Source organism: Tachypleus tridentatus, chromosome 2, assembly GCF_004210375.1.
Source record: "Tachypleus tridentatus isolate NWPU-2018 chromosome 2, ASM421037v1, whole genome shotgun sequence".
Taxonomy (NCBI): domain Eukaryota; kingdom Metazoa; phylum Arthropoda; class Merostomata; order Xiphosura; family Limulidae; genus Tachypleus; species Tachypleus tridentatus.
This window is the reverse complement of record NC_134826.1, coordinates 27,090,439-27,112,050: the sequence shown is the minus strand read 5'-3', so window position 1 is coordinate 27,112,050 and position 21,612 is coordinate 27,090,439. Positions and strand designations below refer to the sequence as shown.

General features: G+C 31.8%; 1 protein-coding gene across 1 annotated transcript in view; it reads left to right on the top strand.

The window, feature by feature from the left end:
- Positions 1 to 21,612, top strand: part of LOC143239752 (aquaporin-7-like) — a 35,368-nt gene that overhangs the window by 4,753 nt on the left and 9,003 nt on the right. The window contains exons 2-6 of the mRNA XM_076481210.1: positions 14,193 to 14,319; positions 14,954 to 15,091; positions 16,735 to 16,853; positions 17,515 to 17,732; positions 19,116 to 19,288. Coding sequence (XP_076337325.1) covers positions 14,193 to 14,319; positions 14,954 to 15,091; positions 16,735 to 16,853; positions 17,515 to 17,732; positions 19,116 to 19,288 — 775 coding nt within the window. The remainder of the gene's footprint in view (positions 1 to 14,192; positions 14,320 to 14,953; positions 15,092 to 16,734; positions 16,854 to 17,514; positions 17,733 to 19,115; positions 19,289 to 21,612) is intronic.

Below are 21,612 nucleotides of genomic sequence, written 5' to 3'. Positions count from 1 at the left end.
GTCAATCCTAAATAGCTTAACCTCACTGTCTTTCTATCTATTACAGCATATATCAATACACAGTCAATCCTAAATAGCTTAACCTTTATCGTCTTTCCATCTATTACAACATATATCAATACACAGTCAATCCTAAATAGCTTTACCTTCACTGTCTTTTCATCTATTACAACATAAACCAGTACATAGTCAATACTAAATAGTTTAGTTTTCACTGTCTCCATCTTTTAACATTTGTTTGATCTGAGCGTGAGCTAATGCTCTCGTTATTCAGGAAGTCCAGCATGGTGGTGGAATACAAGTCATCTATTTATATATGTTTTATACCACTGTTGCTCAACTAAAATAGTAATCTTTCCTACACATGTGTTATTTTATACGAAAATGTCCATATATACATCTAGGAATGGGCAGAGAAACAAATGGTTGCCACATTCAATCTCTTACTCTATGATGTTGACAAATAATTGCCAAGGTTGAGTTAAACCCTATGTAAGTATCTAATTACCAAGTGATAGTGCTAACTATCAAGTGTTTCACAGCTTGTGATACTCTCACTATAATTGAAAAGTGTTGGTGAAATGAAAACCGGGATTTTCTTTTTTCACGCTAGCCAAAAAAATGTGTGAATTTTTCGCAGTGACTTTAGTACAACAAGAAACATTTTAAGAGAACTTGGGAACAACCAATCACTAATCACCAAGTCATAATCTAAAGAAAGAATAATTACTGTAATTATTGAACGAACGAAGTTATCTTTACGCCTTGAAGTTGGCTTTTGTACAGGAATGAACTGTTCGTTTGAAAGATTCAGCGGTGTAGAACAGAAACTACCATCTATAATAGATAAACGTGAGACGACTATAACATGGAAAATACTCAGTGCTTGTACTGTATTGAGGAAGTCAATCTCTATACTATATATGAAAGGAAAGAGTGAACCAAAATCAATACGCTTAATATTCAATTTTATTACACAGAATGCACTAACTTTCACTTATTTTATAAAGGTCACAAACAAGTTACAAAACTACTTTGTGAATGTAAAATTAAGTAGGAGTATCAATAATAATGGAAGCATGATATAAGTGCTCATTTATCAAAGTGCTTTAAAGAAAAATAGTTTTGCAAAAATTAGGTATGACATAGAGAAGGTAATGCCCAAAAGTACAGAAACAAGATGCGAATGAGCGTATGAAACAAAAATTACTTCATAAGTAGCCAAACGTGTGTAAGAATAACTCGTATCTTGCAGCTTATTTTATTTCATGTTAATGTGTTTTGGTTTATGGCTTGAAAATTTGATGGTTATAATATATATATATATATATTGTTGTCTTTCACACTCTATGATATTGTAATAATGATGATTGTTAATATCCACTTTCAACATTACTGTTCGATATTATGACGTAAGGAACATTATGCTGTTTGATAAACTGATCATCTTCTTACTTGTCATGACATATACACATTGGTAAACAATGAAAATATTATTAAAATAAACGACTCTAACAACCTTATAAATTAAACAATATGAGAAAATAAACCGAACCAAAGTTGTAAAAGTATTAATTGAATGAAGAAAAAGAAAACAATTAGGATGAAATACAAATACTGAGGTAAGATAATATCAGCTGTGGATCTCTCTAGTAGGTTTAGCTAAAACATGAAAGTGAGTCTTCTTTACTCGCTGGCTATTTTTTAAGTAGTTGCTGACAACTTGGATTCTAGAGCAGGTATGACGTATTTCTAACAAGGGAAGAACATGAGAAAGACAATTAGGTGAAGACAAAGGTTCCAGTTTCAGTATTAAATTTAACTAGATACCCTTAATCAATAATGTGTGTGTTTTTCTTATAGCAAAGCCACATTAGGCTATCTGCTAAGCCCACCGAGGGGAATCGAACCCCTGATTTTAGCTTTGTAAATCCATAGACTTACCGTTTTACTAGTGGGAGCATAATCAATAATCATTCATATTGTGTCTGAAAATCATTCTTGTTTTCCGTATGGAAAAGGTAAATAAAATATTAGATAAGTAAAAATTACTGGACAATTTTGATTGGATTTTGTTTTTTGGAAAGGTTAAACTGATGTTTTTTATTCCTAACAACGTGTTAGTTCTTTATCTTATCGATAATTGTGTATTTACGATGTAATATATATCGCTAATACAGTTTTTGCACACACGGTTGTTAATGTTTGTTTACATAAGAAAGACGTAATAATATTAGACTTGTTTAAAATTTATACTGAATGACGGTATGAGTTAATATATATACATATAGGATTTATAACAAATATTGTATTAAATCACGAATATTTTGCTCTACCAAGTTTCAAATAAGTAAACCGAAATAAGGATATATGTTCCTTCATAGTCAGCACAAATAGGTATTGTTTTCAGGAAATATACGGATTATTAAAAAGCTATAAGCAACAATTAAGGTCTATTAATATAATTAACAGATTGAAAGGTAAAATTGAAGTAGAGGATATATGTAAAATTTATTATAGTTGTTGTTTAAATAATATTTGTCAGAGACGTAAAAGTTTGAAATTTAGAACACAAGAACTAGAAATGTTACAATAAATCAAAAGCGAGTGATTTTGTCTTGGCTGAACATGTGGCGAACTCTGCACATTTATTAACTGGTACAATGTGAAGTTACTTAAACAGGTGAATTAAAAAATGGATTAGATATAAGAGAGTCATTAGAAATTGTTAGAAACAAAATGATTTTTTAAACAGAGGTTTAAGTTCAGGTGCCACGTAAGTGAATTTCTACGAATTTATTTTGTAAATGGTAATTATATACGTAAATGTTTTTAAGCACGTTAACGAACCTTGTTTATCTCCTGTAAAGGGTAAATTATGTTGTCCACCACAACGTGTAGAGGGTTTTCTTCAAACATTTTACCAATACATTTATTGTGCAAATAGAAGCATTGATTTTGCGATTTATAATAAACGTATGCACAAAAATACATGCAGAGAAAACATTAGTAACTAGTTGAGTGGTGGTACAGACATTGCAAGGAAAGCAACACTAAGGTTCCAGTTGTAATTCGTATAAGAATAATTAATCTCGACCAATAATCATTTTAATTATATACAAGAGGGATAAACTGAGGTTCCAGTTGCAATATCCTATAAGACTATATAACCTCAGTCGAGAGTAATTTTCATTATAAACAACTAACATAAACTGCAGCATCTCTTTTCAAGTTACACAAGCCTGTATATCACACTTGAACTAGATGAATACAATATTTTAAGGAAATAATAATATAGAAGTAGGTTTAACTGGATGTAAGCATAATATTACAATAATTCCTGCATGTGTCTTTTGTCTGAGGTAGAGAGATAACATAAGTTTACACCCTTTCACAATATGATTATGAGGGTATATCTAAACATACGCAGAACAATTTTAAAAACTTATGAAAACATGTGGTTGAAGAAACTTGAATAATGATGCATTGCACTGCACAACAATTTTTTTGGAAAGTTTTGCTTCCTGAAAAGATTTTGCTGATTGTGACAGGTACCTGGTGGGTATGCACAAATATATTTTTGGTTTTGCTTCATCACGTAGGAACTCTGAGAAATAGACAGTTAACTGTTTACCGGCAATAATGTATTTAATTGCGTTTATGTTTCTAATACGCTATTAAGTTCGACATAATTAAAAGTGTTTGCTCCTGCTTTTCGTTTTTAGTCAGCAAGCATTGACGGGTTCCAGTTGCCCTGATATCGTTTTTCCATTGTAGCAATGTCCTGGTGAAACTGAAGATTTCGATGAAACGGTACGTGATGGGCAAATTTGGATGTGATTTTCGTGATCAGCAGCCACAGATCTATAAGGAACATCCAACAGTGTTCAATAAGCAAAAACTTTGTTGTGCAGTGGAATTATACAATTGTTGTGCAGTGTTATTATACAATTGTTGTGCAGTGTAATTATACAATTGTTGTGCAGTGTTATTATACAATTGTTGTGCAGTGTTATTATACAATTGTTGTGCAGTGTTATTTTGTTGATAGATAAAATGAAGTAATTTTGCAACTATTAAAACTCTCTTCTTCATCTTACGTACCCTTTAAAACCAAAACAATTTAAATATAAAGATTAAATGGTCAAGTTACTGTGTTAAACTTATCAGACCCTGTTGCAACTTCCTATAATCACTTTCTTAACTATTAGGTAATATTCGCGTTTACAAACAGTACGAACATTATTAAAATAAAAGTTTCTAACAGCTATATAAATTAAGAAATGGTTTGTATTAGTACTTCAATTAAAAAGTAAGCTTCAGCCAAATGGTTTGTATTAGTACTTCAATCAAAAAGTAAGCTTCAGCCAAATGGTTTGTATTAGTACTTCAATCAAAAAGTAAGCTTCAGCCAAATGGTTTGTATTAGTACTTCAATCAAAAAATAAGCTTCAGCCAAATGGTTTGTATTAGTACTTCAATCAAAAATTAAGCTTCAGCCAAATGGTTTGTATTAGTACTTCAATCAAAAAATAAGCTTCAGCCAAATGGTTTGTATTAGTACTTCAATCAAAAATTAAGCTTCAGCCAAATGGTTCACATGCAATGGTTTGTATTAGTACTTCAATCAAAAAGTAAGCTTCAGACCTCTTGATGATGTAAACAGATAAACGGATACAAATTATTTCTGTCAATTTGTGGCTGAGAATGTTTTTTTTTAAAGTTTGTCTCTTGTGGTCAGTTTTCTTATGTGCAGTACACATGGTATACTACATGTACCACTGTTTAATGTTATATATTAGTGTAACCAACAAGTGCACTTTCTCATCAGTGTGTGTGTGACATTCCTTGATCATCTTAATTATAGAATGTTTAAAATATTCTCTGCTTACGAATTCTGGGGACCACCAGGTGCACCACACATCGGCTGCCACATTTTGATGGTAGAACATTCCACCCTAAAACTGCAGCTAACTGCACATGTGCTATATAGTATTATATGCCAGTATAAAATTCCAGTATGTGATCGATTGCACCTTTCTAAAGAGTTGTCCGTTCTATGTTTATGTTTTACAATCGTTCTTTCCAAAGTTGTTGATTGATAATTTGTAATTTTTTATCACTAATATGGGCCTTCTTCACTGATTTGCAGTAGCCGAGACCACTGCTTTGCGTCCAGGAACTGAACTTTAAATAAATGGACATGTCCTCACCCACTGACAAGATAGCTTGTCCATATTTTTGTGTTACTGATCAAAGGAGGGGTGTCCAACAAAGAAGAATTATTTCATCATACTCACAAACAAATTTTTCAGATTGTTTCAGTTCATGAGCTATTTAATTGGCACCTCATTTTCTGAAACAGTCAGATTCATGTCAAAAAAGTATCGGTAGTGATGCTTTAATATTCAAGAAATGAAAACTTAAGAATTGTTAGTGTACAGTTTGTTTGTACAATCACGTGCCCTATGTTATCTTCTACTTGTATCAGAACCATTTGAAGTCCAGTGGCACCTAAATATTTTCCAGCATAAACGGGTAATTCTAATGAAGATGAGCCAGCATCAGTGTTTTTGCCAACTCATACTTGAAGAACTGGAAGTCGTGTAAACATTTTGACGTCTATACAAATTATATAGGTATGACTGTATTTGAGATCTTGAACACATACGATCAGTTATCTGATTCACGACTTAAGAGAACAGCAGATTCTACATTTGGCCTTACGTTGTGGTCTCTAAAGTGCCACGTGAAGTACATAGTCATGATTTGGAATTGATACATTCCTTCTTGAATGATGAAAGTATCTTAAGATATGTTTTCATTATCCAGTTTTACTAAATCTAACGTATTGAACAAACAGGTAACTTTCAATACGCACACAGTAGTTCATACATGGCAAAGAAAATACACCAGTAAGTGAGTGTCTTTAAATTAATACCCCTGATGTTCATAGAGAAGCACCAATGGAAAGTCAGCATTTTGACAAACAGTAAGTCGTACAACTTAAGCCTTTTTTAGGACAAAAAACAGTGTGTTTTATGGTTATAAAACAATGTAGTCCACGACTATTGTAACCAATTATTTTTGAGTACTATCATATATAGTTATCATCATTAGATTCCATCAAGGAACATAGGGCCGCAATCGCTTGCGGATTCTTCAACAGGTATTTAAGTGAGTAGGTTGTTTTTGCTCTACCCACTGCACCGAGCCGTCCCTAATTTAGTAGTGTAAGACTAGAGGGAGGGCAGCTAGTCATCACCACCGACCGCCAACTCTTGGGCTACTCTTTTACCAACGAATAGTGGGATTGACCGTCACATTATAACGCCCCCACGGCTAGGAGGGCGCGCATGTTTGGCGCGACGCGGGCGCGAACCCGCGACCCTCTCATTACGAATCGCACGCCTTACGCGCTTGGCCATGCCAGGCCCACTATCATATATATTAGTAACATATCAAGGTTTCAATAATGTTGTACTCTAATAGATCTTTTTCATGTTACCTGAAATATTTGGATTCAGAATAACTTGACTGTTTGTTTTCTAAGACTTCATATCTTCTTAAATTACTTTCTACTGGGGACAGCGCGGCCTAGTGGACCTGAGGTTTTATACTTTTTGCATCGTGAATGTTAAAAAAAATAAAAAATTGTATCCTGCACTTGTGGACCATGGGTGCGTTATAAAAGTAATAGTTAAATCTAAATATTCGAGTATAGTAGCCAAAGACTTGGTGGCGGGTGTTGTTAACCAGCTAACAGTCAAAATTATGGACAGTTAACACATGCACAAGAAGCTTTACCAGGAATTCAATGAAACGATACTTTGTACGTCAGTGTTATTGCTTCGTAAATTAAAACCGGGAGGACCAACAAACCTGTTCTTACGTATATGGTAGGACATAAGTATGGTTTAAGTCAAAATACTTTATTTTTTCATCATGAGATTTCATAGAGCGGCTATATAATATATATATATATAACTATACTACATATTATATATATAACTATACTACATATTATATATATATAACTATACTACATATTATATATATATAACTATACTATATATTATATATATATAACTATGCTACATATTATATATATATATAACTATACTACATATTATATATATATATATAACTATACTACATATTATATATATATAAGTATACTACATATTATATATATATAACTATGCTACATATTATATATATATAAGTATGCTACATATATATATATATAACTATACTACATATTATATATATAACTATACTACATATTATATATATATATAATTATGTTACACATTATACATATATATAACTATACTACATATTATATATGTATAACTATACTATATATTATATATGTATAACTATGCTACATATTATATATATATAACTATGCTACATATTATATATATATATAACTATACCACATATTATATATATAACTATACTACATATTATATATATATATATAACTATACTACATATATATATATAACCATATTACATATTATATATATATAACTATACTACATATTATATATATATTACTATGTTACATATTATATATATATATATACTGTGCTACATATTATATATATATATATGCCTATACTACATATATATATATATAACTATACTACATATTATATATATATAACTATACCGCATATTATATATATATATAATATATACTACATATTATATATATATAACTATACTACATAATATATATATATAACCATACTCACATATTATATATATATAACTATACCACATATTATATATATAACTATACTTATATTATTATATATATAACTATACTACATATTATATATATATAACTATACTACATATATTATATATATAACTATACTACATATTATATATATAACCATAACTATACCAATAGTATATATATATATAACTATACTACATATTATATATATATATTACTATACTACATATTATATATATATAACTATACTACATATTATATATATATAACTATACTACATATTATATATATATATAACTATACTACATATTATATATATATAACTATACTACATATTATATATATATAACTATACTACATATTATATATATATAACTATACTACATATATATATATATATATAGCTATACTACATATTATATATATATATATAACTATACTCACATATTATATATATATAAACTATACTACATATTATATATATATAACTATACTATTATATTATATATATATAACTATACTATACATATTATATGTATATAACTGACTTCACATATATTATATATATAACTATACCACATATTATATATATAACTATACTACATATTATATATATATAACTATACTACATAATATATATATAACTATAACTATACATATTATATATATATATATAGCTATACTACATATTATATATATATAACTATACTACATATTATATATATATAACTATACTACATATTATATATATATAACTATACTACATATATATATATATATATAACTATATAACATACATATTATATATATATAACTATACTACATATTATATATATATAACTATACTACATATTATATATATATAACTATTTTTGCATATTATATATATATAACTATACTACATATTATATATATAACTATATTACATAATATATATATATAACTATACTACATATTATATATATATAACTATACTACATATTATATATATAACTATACTACATATTATATATATATAACTATACTATATACATATATATATATATATAACTATACTACATATTATATATATATATAACTATTTTACATATTATATATATAACTATACTACATATTATATATATAACTATACTACATATTATATATATATAACTATACTACATATTATATATATAACTATACTACATATTATATATATATATAACTATTTTACATATTATATATATAACTATACTACATATTATATATATAACTATACTACATATTATATATATAACTATACTACATATTATATATATATAACTATACTACATATTATATATATATAACTATACTACTCTGCACAAGCTCATTTACTTCAATGTTTCAAAACAAAACAAACCCTAGAAGCCAAAGAAACAGTAAACAGCTGAGCAGGTTAAGGAATTATTGCTAATACGTTATTAGCAACCTACAAGTATTCAGAAACAAAACTGACGAAATGAAAAGGTAGCGCTCTAAACCCAAACGCGAAATGTAGAATAAATCTGTTCGGTTTGTTTGTTTTTGAATTTCGCACAAAGCTACTCGAGGGCTATCTGCGCTAGCCGTCCCTAATTTAGCAGTGTAAGACTAGAGGGAAGGCAGCTAGTCATCACCACCCACCGCCAACTCTGAGGCTACTCTTTTACCAACGAATAGTGTGATTAACCGTCACATTATAACGCTCCCACGGCTGAAAGGGCGGGCATGTTTGGTGCGACCGGGATTCGAATCCGCGACCCTCGGATTACGAGTCGAACGCCTTAACACGCTTGGTCATGCCGGGCCCGTAAAGAGAGAGGCTTTATTGTTTGAACTCATATTTTTCTAGTCATTTGGTAAAAACAACTTTATATGGAACACTTATTAAACATAACGATTGAAAATAATTGAAAATTTTTGTATAAATAAGTTTATGAAATAACCCTACAGAGGTAGCTCTAACCCCTCACACAAAGAAACTGTTACTTAATATTAATTAAACAATACCATTAGCTTTAGATGCAGAAAAGTTATTTTAAAAGGGTTTTAAAAGACAAGTTAAAAAGTTCCAACTTTCAATGAGTTCTTTGTCTTTCCAACTTCATAAGGAGTGCATTATTTATACCAATTAACTCCTTCATAGAACATGAATTTTCTTTGTGTATAGTCTGGTACTGTCTAGTGGTTATGACATTGGACTGGCAATCTGCGCGTTGGAAGCTTTGTCACCAAACACGCTTGCCTTTCCAGCCGTGGAAACGTTATAATAAGTTGATTAATCCCATTTTTTGTTGGTAAAAGAGGAGCCGAAAGTTGGGGGTTCGTAGCTGCCCAGCTGCTTTCTTTCTTGTCTGCCACTGCTATATTAAGGTTAGCTAAAGCTCCCGTCTAGCCTTGCGCGAAATTGAAACCAAACCGAACAATCATTTGTTGAAATAGTCATACAAGAAAAAACATCTTAGCGCTCATCGGTACACTGAGAAAAGTGATTAAAAATGAGAAATAAGTTTTTAGACTTTTATAGGTATAGCTTAGACCTATTTTTATTATATCTTATTTTTAATTATGAAATACTTTTCAACAGTTTTAATAAGAAGATATATTTGTGATTTCATTGCTTATAAATGGATCGTGTCACATCCATTTCTTGTTTACACCATTTTAGAAACCTAATTCAATAAAACCTTTCAACATACAGAAACTGAATTTAAGTCATAATTTTGAGATATCTTCAGTTGATTTCGTTAGAGTTTTAGCCTTTTAAAAGCAAAAACGCCATGAGTAAATCTTCACTGCATACGTGCTCAGACAACCGCAAGAAAAATCGATTTTCATTACACGTCTGCTCAACAGGAGGAGAACGAAGGTGACCTTATACTTGAAACTCTCAGACGCAGACACCTGCTCAGATTGACGTAATTTGAGAATTATAAAAAGTATACGTATGGCTGTCAAGTGTTTCACGTGACATTTCGATCATAAAAGGCTCGACTTTCCTATTTGTTCGATAATTAACAATGCACGAAAGGACGGTTTTTTATTACTTTTTACATAAAAACACTATGCAAAAGCATAATAAAATTAGGTTTCATGAAATTAAAAGAGTCTCTCAGTAACTCACTAAAATACGGTTTCAACACTTGTGCTATGGACAATAGAAGTAGCCCATTGTGTAGGCTTGTGCTTTAAGACTAATAAAACAAAATGAATTAAGAAAAGGTTTGTCTTAAGTACGGGCGACTCTCCTTATGTAAACATTTCAAGTTCCTGTTGGCATATTTAATATCAACACCATTTTCCTTATTTTTTATTGAATATCCATTTAACACAATTTTAATGTGTTTCAACATTAATACAATCAAAGACTTTGGTACAAGTAGTAATTTGAGGTACACAAGTTAACATTGCAAATAAATATAGTACAGCTACATTACTGGCTAAAATCTTAAGGTCAATTAACATAAAGAAAAAATATGCATTTTTTGTTGTTAGACTCAACCACTTATTTGAGTAGAGCTTTGAAAGATGAAAATAAGAAAAAAGAAAACAAAAAAATATTTAGCACTTAAAAAGGAAAGTGTGAACACTATGAAATTAGCCTAAATACTAGCTGGTCAAAAGTTTAAGACCATACTGAGACGAAGCGTTAATAGGTAAACACGTAACGAAATTTAGTCATTTGTGTTCAAGCATTAGCGTTGTCAACATCTCTCACTGACATCTCCTGTGTTACATTGGGTAAAAAACATGGCAAAGGCTAAAACGTTGACAGAGTGTGAACGTGGCAGAATTGTCGAGATGCAAAAGCAAGGTCTCTCTCAACGTGCCATCGCTGGTGAGATTGGGCGTAGTAATTTTTTGAAAGACCCGGAGGAATATGGAACGAGAATTTCAAGTGGTCGGCCCACAAAATTTTCGCCAGCGTTGAGCAGGAGGATTCCACGTATTGTCCGAACCAGATTAAGGCCCTTACGGACTCAGAATGCAGCTCAAGAACAATAAGACGACATCTAGGAGAGAAAGAATTTAAAAATCGTAAACGTCTTTAAAGGCCACGCCTCCTTCCACACTACGAAACAGCTTGGTTAAACATTGCTGAGAAGCACCAAACCTGGGACGTAAAAACTTAGACGAAGGTTTTGTTCTTTGATGAGAAAAATTTAACCTGGATGGTCCAGATAACTTCCAACGTTACTAGCACGATAAGGATATCCCACCGGAAACATTTTCTACACGACACAGTGGAGGAGGTTCCATCATGATCTGGGGTGCTTTCTCCTTCCATGGAAAAATGTAGCTTCAGGTTATACAGGGGCGTCAAACAGCACCTGGCTGCATTGGCATGTTAGAGAGAGCATCCTTGTTGACTGAAGATCCTCGCTTGTGTGAAAATAACTGGATCTTTCAGCAGGACAACGCTGTAATCCACAATGCCTGCAGGACAAAGGACCTTTTCATGGCGAATAACGTGATTCTCTTGGACTATCCAGGGTGTTCGCCCGAACTGAATCTCATTGAAAATGTTTGTGGGTGGATGGCAAGGGGGTCTACAGAAATGGACGTCAATTCCAAACAGTGCATGATTTTCGTGAAGCCATCTTCACCACTTGGAATAACTTTTCAGCCAGCCTTCTGCAAACGCTTATATCGACTGTGCCAAAGTGAATGTTTGAAGTTATTCGCAATGACGGCCGTGCAACTCACTACTGAGACTTCTTGTTGGGCATTTTCTACCGTGTTTAGGACTTCTTTTTGGTATGGTCTTAAACTTTTGACCAGCTTGTATTTATGCTAATTTCATAGTGTTCACATTTTTCCAATTAAATGCTGAAAAAGTTTTTATTTTCATTTTCTCTTTTTTCATTTTCATCTTTCGAAGCTCTACTCAAATAAGTGGTTGATTCTAACAACACAGAATACATATTTTTTCTTTGTGTTCATTAGCCTTAAGATTTTGGCCAGCATCGTATATAGACGAAACGAAAATTTTATGGAAAGTAAAAATTGAATTTTCTCTTTATTTAATTGATGATGGGAATTGTACAAAACTAAATGGAACTGTGGATTAGTATTTATTGCCTTACAACACAAGAAGTTAAAAGTAACAAATAGATCGATTTTGGGAAGTCAGTTGAGAATATATACAATTTATGTATAGTAAATTTGTTTGTTTTGTATTTTTGCGCAAAGCTACACGAGGGCTATCTACACTAGCCGTTCTTAATTTAGCAGTGTAAGACTAGAGTGAAGGCAGCTAGTCATCACCACCCACCGCCAACTCTGAGGCTACTCTTTTACCAATGAATAGTGGGATTTACCGTTACATATATCGCCCCCACACGGCTGAAAGGGCAAGCATGTTTGGTGTGACGTAAAGCTATCGGAATGTGTTTAGTCACAGACGTAAATTGTTGTTTTAAGCATTTTATAAATAAACAAATATCTTGCGTCTAGTCAATTAAAACTGTAGCTAAAAATGTCATTGTAATTCATTTTACTAAAAGATTCAACCATGATTAACATGACGACAAAATACACTTCAATGTATTTTCTTCTACAGGAATGACTTATTTATTGGTATTTCAATCAATTGGCATTGCTGCCTCTTAACATTATTAGCATTTTCAACCATTATTTTAAAGAAACAGAAAATAATATTTATGTGGAATAAAATATTTTGTCATGTTTAATTTATCACTATTTTTTGTTTAGTAGGATTTCAATTGTTTTTTTAAAAATTTGTTTTTTAAGATCATGGTTCAAAATAAACCAGTTAACTCAACCATGTTTCATGAAACTCGAGTTAACATTTAACAAGAAATAAAAAGTCAATATTCAATATATTATAAGTACAGTAATATTATACTTCTATAGTGTATGTCTTATTTGATATGCCTAAAGAATAAGAGAAAAGCTTTATAAACTTATATTCCTTTATTATAGAAGAGATGTTTGTTAGGTATTGTATTCACACGATTCTACAACGAATAACAACACATATGTAAAACAAAAAATTTCTTCTTGAAAGGTCAAAATGATTGGCATGACGTGGTGGTCACGACACTCGACTCGCAAACTGTGGGTCGTGGATTAAAATGTAATCGCGAAACTTATTTACCCTTTCAGCCGTGTGGGCATTATCATATGATGGTCAGTCTCACTTGTCCTTGTTAAAAGTGAAGAACTAAAGGTGGGTGGTGTTGACCAACTAGTTTCCCTAGTTCATCATAATCAGGGACGGATAGCACGGATGGCTCTCGTGTAGCTTTGCGAGAAATTGAACAAAACAAACGAAAAAACAAACAAACTACGATAATGAAACCGACTAGTAACAACAAGGAAACGAAATAAACGTATGAAACCAAATACATAGATTAATAATTCACATTACTTTTCTAATTGCTATTTACTCTCGTTGCCATGTTATCTCTTTCAGTTGTTCGGAGATGCAGCTTTTGCTCAAACTGTCTTAGAAAAGAGAGGCGTGGAGGATGTGTTTGCAGTTGTTTTCGCATGGGGTGTTGGAGTGATGATGGGTTTAGCTACGGCTATGGGAGTTTCAGGTAGGTGGACAACATGAACAGTTGCATTAAGCAACATTACACAAGCCTGATACAAATGTTATATAATGTAAAGTTATCTCATGACAAGATTTACAGTAGTATTAATAGAACTTCTGTCACTGTATGAAAAATTCTAATACTGTTGTTTTACCTCAGGTTTTTTCTTCATCAGTGCGTGTAAGCTGACTTGCTTCAGGAAAACAAGTGAATAAAGATTCGAGGTCAAACGTATGATCAGATGAATTACACAGGGTGTTCGATAACTCTGAAACCATGGGAGATTTGTATCTTTTCTTAGTTACAGATACGTGACTGATGGTGTTGTTGTTAGAGCATGAGAAGGTCCACTTAGCCCTGATGTTAAATCCAAACTTGTTTTGAATTACGAGGAAAGCATGTCGAACACATTCTGTAAAATTCCTTGGAATGCTCATAGTTCCAGTCTTTTCGATACTCTATATATGCACTTAATAATCTAAAATCGTTTTAAAAAGGTCTACTAACTATAAACTATAAAACAGGAATTTTTATTATTGTTGTAAGTAATTTGCCACTTTTTTTATCGCAAGGAAGCAGAAATCCAAAGAAACAAATAAGATCCATCTCTGAGATTTGTTTTCTGTACTTTTTCCAGGTGGCCACATTAATCCTGCAGTTACTGTAGCATTTGCAACTCTTGGAAAATTTCCTTGGAAAAAGGTACCGGTATATCTTGTCGCTCAACATTTGGGAGCATTCGTAGCTTCGGCCATCTTATACTTCAACTACATTGGTCAGTATGTTAATTATATCCGTCTCATATAAATATCTCATGAAATATAGTGATTTCTAAATAATAATCTGAGCAATTGTTTTTTTGTTTTTGAATTTCGCGCAAAGCTACACGAGGGCTATCTGCCCTAGCCGTCGCTAATTTAGCAATGTATACCTAGAGGGAAGGCAGCTGGTCATCATCACCCACCGCCAACTTTTGGACTATTCTTTTACCAACGAACAGTGGGATTGACTGTAACCTTATAACGCCCCCACGACTGAAAGGGCGAGCATGTATGGTGCGACGGTGATTCGAACCCGCGACCCTCAGATTACGAGTCGAACGCCTTAACCTACTTGGCCATGGCGGGCATAATCTGAGGAAAACAGTTGCAATTGTGATTTGAAAATACAGTTTATATTCTGTTTTGTAAACGTCTTTAAATTATATTCACACAAAACTGCAAATAGATTTATCTTAGATTTGGAAAATATATTGATGAAAGAAAAACAAGAAATTAAATTAAATTATATAAAAAAGTTTAACTAAATTAAGACTAAAATTCTTGTTTAAAGGGAAAAAGACAAGCATGACATCCTGATGTCCAACCCTTTTTATGTAAAAGAAGAACCCACACTATTCTCAATTATAAATCTTTTTTGTCTCATCTGGGTATCAAAGTTCGATTTTTAACGATTTTGATGTACTCAAATACTTGTCTCGTTCATTCTTTTTTGTGCTCCATATAAAACAAGTTTAACATGTTACACAGTAAAATAGCATCTGATTTACTTCTGTGTGAAAGAGAAATTTTTCTTCATGTTTAAAGCTATGTGTATAATTCCCATTTCTTTCTGATTTATAATTTTGTCAATTTGTTTATCGGTCAGCAACTGCATCGAAAGAGCCGTCTGGTTACTTATACTGGCACAGTTGTTGTAACTGGTTGTTATTGTAAATTTAAAACAAATGCAAGAAGTGATTGTCAAAGCTATGCAAGCTAATTAAATAAGAAGAAAGGAAAGCTGTTTAAGGTTAAATCTGTCAAAACTATGTTAAATTATAAGAATGAAAACTATTCAAGTTAAATTTGCCCGTTCAAATACGCGCTAAACATGCTCGCCCTTTCAGCCGTGGGGGCGTTATAATGTGACGGTCAATCCCACTATTCGTTGGTAATAAAGTAGCCCAAGAGTTGGCGGTGGGTGGTGATGACTAGCTGCCTTCCCTCTAGTCTTACACTGCTAAATTAGGGACGGCTAGCACAGATAGCCCTCGAGTAGGTTTGTGCGAAATTCAAAAAAACAAACAAACAAACAAACGTTCAAATATATAAGAAAGGAAAGCTATTTGAGGTTGAATCCGATTGGAACAGTTAACAACTATCGCATAAAATTTTACGTCAGGATTTTGATTTTAAATAAAATGGATTTTGAAAGATGGAGGATTTGGTTTGTTAATTTAAACTTGTGGACATAAATAAAATGAGGTTGGATAGGAATATAATTTTTTTACAGAAAACTAAAACACAAATATCCCGACTTCAATGACCTAGCATAACGTTTCTCATTGTCAAAATGCTAAAGTGTGTTGATTTAAACGATTTAGTAAATATAAATTGTAGTTAGGAAAAGGAACATTGATCAGTCTAATGTCTACAGACGCAATTAATTGGTTTGATGGAGGCAACAGGACAGTTCTAGGCCCAACAGGGACAGCTTTCATCTGGGCTACCTATCCCAAGGAGTACGTGTCTACCGCAAACTGCTTCTTAGACCAGGCAAGTGTATACATACAGCTAGTTCTGGTTTATAGAGTAACTCCCAATGCTTTGAATAAGATTAGTTCTTTACTAGTCATAACGTCTAACGTGAAAACATCTTTAAACGAACCTTAGAACTGAAATGAAAGGCAACTTTAACTAACTACAGAAAATTATTTTTAATTGTTACAAATGTTGTAACAAAAGTTTATATTTGCTTTTTATCTCATGCCAGATTTTTTTCGCGCTTCTATGTGAGCAATGTTGCAATGACGTAAATAAAAACTACATTTTCTACAAGAAAAGTAGTAAATTTTTAATCATCAGAGTGCAATAGTTATAAGATATTAACGATAAAAATTTCTTCTTAATACATCTTTTAGTTTACTGTAAACTGTTGGTTATTCTCTAATTATCCTAGAATAAAATGAGTTTTAATTACTAAGCGTGATAGTGTTTATTACACCCTGAGAAAAAAGTGAAAATTATCTAGAAAATTACAACTTATATTTCTTCAATCCTTCTACTGTTAAACCTTTAAAATAGTAAAAAAGTTATACAGCTAGGTACAGAAACTGATGTCTTATGTGTATTCCAGATTGTTGGGAGCAGAATTCTGACGTTTAAGTGACATGACATTCTGATTGGTGCAGAAATTGATCTGTTTTTCCTATTCCAGATTGTTGGGACCGGTATTCTAATGTTCACTGTGTTGGCAGTTATTGATGAACGTAATGTGAAATTTCCCCTCTGGGGCGCTGCTATTGCCCTAGGCTTCATGATTTGTGCCCTCGCTATGTGCTACGGTGCCAACTGCATGGCTGCATTAAATCCGGCTAGAGACTTTGCCACCAGAGCTTTTACCGCGATTGCTGGCTGGGGCGCTGCTCCATTTAGGTAAGATGTGAAAAATGATATTTTACTTCTAGTTTCATTAGAAAATGGCAATGATGAATACACACTTCTGTTTAATCAATAATGAATACACACCTCTGTTTAATCTATGATGAATACACACCTCTGTTTAATCAATGATGAATACACACCTCTGTTTAATCAATGATGAATACACACCTCTGTTTAATCTATGATGAATACACACCTCTGTTTAATCAATGATAAATACACACCTCTGTTTAATCAATGATGAAAACACACCTCTGTGTAATCAATGATGAATACACACCTCTGTTTGATCAATGATGAATACACACCTCTGTTTAATTATGATGAATACACACCTCTGTTTAATCAATAATAAATACACACCTCTGTTTAATCAAATGAATACATACCTCTGTTAAATCAATGATGAATACACATCTATGATAATCAATGATGAATACACACCTCTGTTTAATCAAATAAATACATACCTCTGTTTAATCAATAATAAATACACACCTCTGTTTAATCAAATGAATACATACCTCTGTGAATACACATCTATGTTTAATCAATGATGAATACAAACCTCTGTTTAATCAATAATAAATACACACCTCTGTGTAAACAATGATGAATACACACCTCTGTTTAATCAATGATGAATACACACCTCTGTTTAATCTAATTAGTCTTTACAACAAAAAGAGTTTACCCAAGAAACTGATATCCCAGAGTCATTCTTTGTTTTTGTCACCTGTAAGACCGACTGAAAAATGTATTTTTCTGATCTACCTGAATATTACTGGAGCAGACAAAAAAGCAGCACATTGTTCGAAATAACATTTTAAAACTTGTTTTGAATTTTGCGCAAAGCTACACGAGTGTTATTTGCACTAGCTGTATCTAAGTTAGCAGTGTAAGATTAGACGGAAAGCAGTTAGTCATCACCACCTACCGCCCACTGTTGGGCTACACGTTTACCAACGAATAATGGGATTGACCATCACTTTATAAAGCCCCCACAGTTAAAGGGCGAGCAGGTTTGATGTGACGGAGATTTGAACACACGACCCTCAGTTTACGAGTCGAGTGCCTTAACCACCTAGCCATGCCGGGCCTACATTATTAAGTTCCCTATACAGCAATTTACGTGAACCATTTAGATTAGAGTTTAATTCAAGAGATTGATTTAGTGGAAAACACTCAGAAACCTCTATCTTTCGAAAGTTTAAGATTATAATACAATAATAACCTGAACCAGGTAGTTCACATTGTCAACTTTGAATTAGAGAATAATATAACATTATGATACTTTTCAGTCGTTTTCGATGAAAAAAGTACAATAATTTACATGTTAAATAATACGTGACTGATATTGTGAATCCTTTCAAGTCACCGAAACTACAATTACTTCTGGGTTGGAGTCATTGGACCTCATATAGGAGCCATCATCGGCGGTTGGCTGTACTATCTTGGTGTGGAACTGCATTGGCCTGATGAGGAAGAAGAAGATACGGTCGAAAAAGAGGCTAAAGAGCTTATAGATCACACAGAACAGCCTAATAGTGAGCAGTTATACGTATAGAAAATAAGATGAAACTTAGTGAGCAGTTATACGTATAGAAAATAAGATGAAACTTAGTGAGCAGTTATACGTATAGAAAATAAGATGAAACTTAGTGAGCAGTTATACGTATAGAAAATAAGATGAAACTTAGTGAGCAGTTATACGTATAGAAAATAAGATGAAACTTAGTGAGCAGTTATACGTATAGAAAATAAGATGAAACTTAGTGAGCAGTTATACGTATAGAAAATAAGATGAAACTTAGTGAGCAGTTATACGTATAGAAAATAAGATGAAACTTAGTGAGCAGTTATACGTATAGAAAATAAGATGAAACAGTTAGTGAGCAGTTATACGTATAGAAAATAAGATGAAACTTAGTGAGCAGTTATACGTATAGAAAATAAGATGAAACTTAGTGAGCAGTTATACGTATAGAAAATAAGATGAAACTTAGTGAGCAGTTATACGTATAGAAAATAAGATGAAACTTAGTGAGCAGTTATACGTATAGAAAATAAGATGAAACTTAGTGAGCAGTTATACGTATAGAAAATAAGATGAAACTTAGTGAGCAGTTATACGTATAGAAAATAAGATGAAACTTAGTGAGCAGTTATACGTATAGAAAATAAGATGAAACTTAGTGAGCAGTTATACGTATAGAAAATAAGATGAAACTTAGTGAGCAGTTATACGTATAGAAAATAAGATGAAACTTAGTGAGCAGTTATACGTATAGAAAATAAGATGAAACTTAGTGAGCAGTTATACGTATAGAAAATAAGATGAAACTTAGTGAGCAGTTATACGTATAGAAAATAAGATGAAACTTAGTGAGCAGTTATACGTATAGAAAATAAGATGAAACTTAGTGAGCAGTTATACGTATAGAAAATAAGATGAAACTTAGTGAGCAGTTATACGTATAGAAAATAAGATGACACTTAGTGAGCAGTTATACGTATAGAAAATAAGATGAAACTTAGTGAGCAGTTATACGTATAGAAAATAAGATGAAACTTAGTGAGCAGTTATACGTATAGAAAATAAGATGAAACTTAGTGAGCAGTTATACGTATAGAAAATAAGATGACACTTAGTGAGCAGTTATAACGTATAGAAAATAAGATGAAACTTAGTGAGCAGTTATACGTATAGAAAATAAGATGAAACTTAGTGAGCAGTTATACGTATAGAAAATAAGATGAAACTTAGTGAGCAGTTATACGTATAGAAAATAAGATGAAACTTAGTGAGCAGTTATACGATATAGAAAATAAGATGAAACTTAGTGAGCAGTTATACGTATAGAAAATAAGATGAAACTTAGTGAGCAGTTATACGTATAGAAAATAAGATGAAACTTAGTGAGCAGTTATACGTATAGAAAATAAGATGAAACTTAGTGAGCAGTTATACGTATAGAAAATAAGATGAAACTTAGTGAGCAGTTATACGTATAGAAAATAAGATGAAACTTAGTGAGCAGTTATACGTATAGAAAATAAGATGAAACTTAGTGAGCAGTTATACGTATAGAAAATAAGATGAAACTTAGTGAGCAGTTATACGTATAGAAAATAAGATGAAACTTAGTGAGCAGTTATACGTATAGAAAATAAGATGAAACTTAGTGAGCAGTTATACGTATAGAAAATAAGATGAAACTTAGTGAGCAGTTATACGTATAGAAAATAAGATGAAACTTAGTGAGCAGTTATACGTATAGAAAATAAGATGAAACTTAGTGAGCAGTTATACGTATAGAAAATAAGATGAAACTTAGTGAGCAGTTATACGTATAGAAAATAAGATGAAACTTAGTGAGCAGTTATACGTATAGAAAATAAGATGACACTTAGTGAGCAGTTATACGTATAGAAAATAAGATGAAACTTAGTGAGCAGTTATACTTAGTGAGCAGTTATACGAAGAAAATAAGATGAAACTTAGTGAGCAGTTATACGTATAGAAAATAAGATGAAACTTAGTGAGCAGTTATACGTATAGAAAATAAGATGAAACTTAGTGAGCAGTTATACGTATAGAAAATAAGATGAAACTTAGTGAGCAGTTATACGTATAGAAAATAAGATGAAACGTGATAGAAAAAATAAGATGAAACTTAGTGAGCAGTTATACGTATAGAAAATAAGATGAAACTTAGTGAGCAGTTATACGTATAGAAAATAAGATGAAACTTAGTGAGCAGTTATACGTATAGAAAATAAGATGAAACTTAGTGAGCAGTTATACGTATAGAAAATAAGATGAAACTTAGTGAGCAGTTATACGTATAGAAAATATGATGAAACTTAG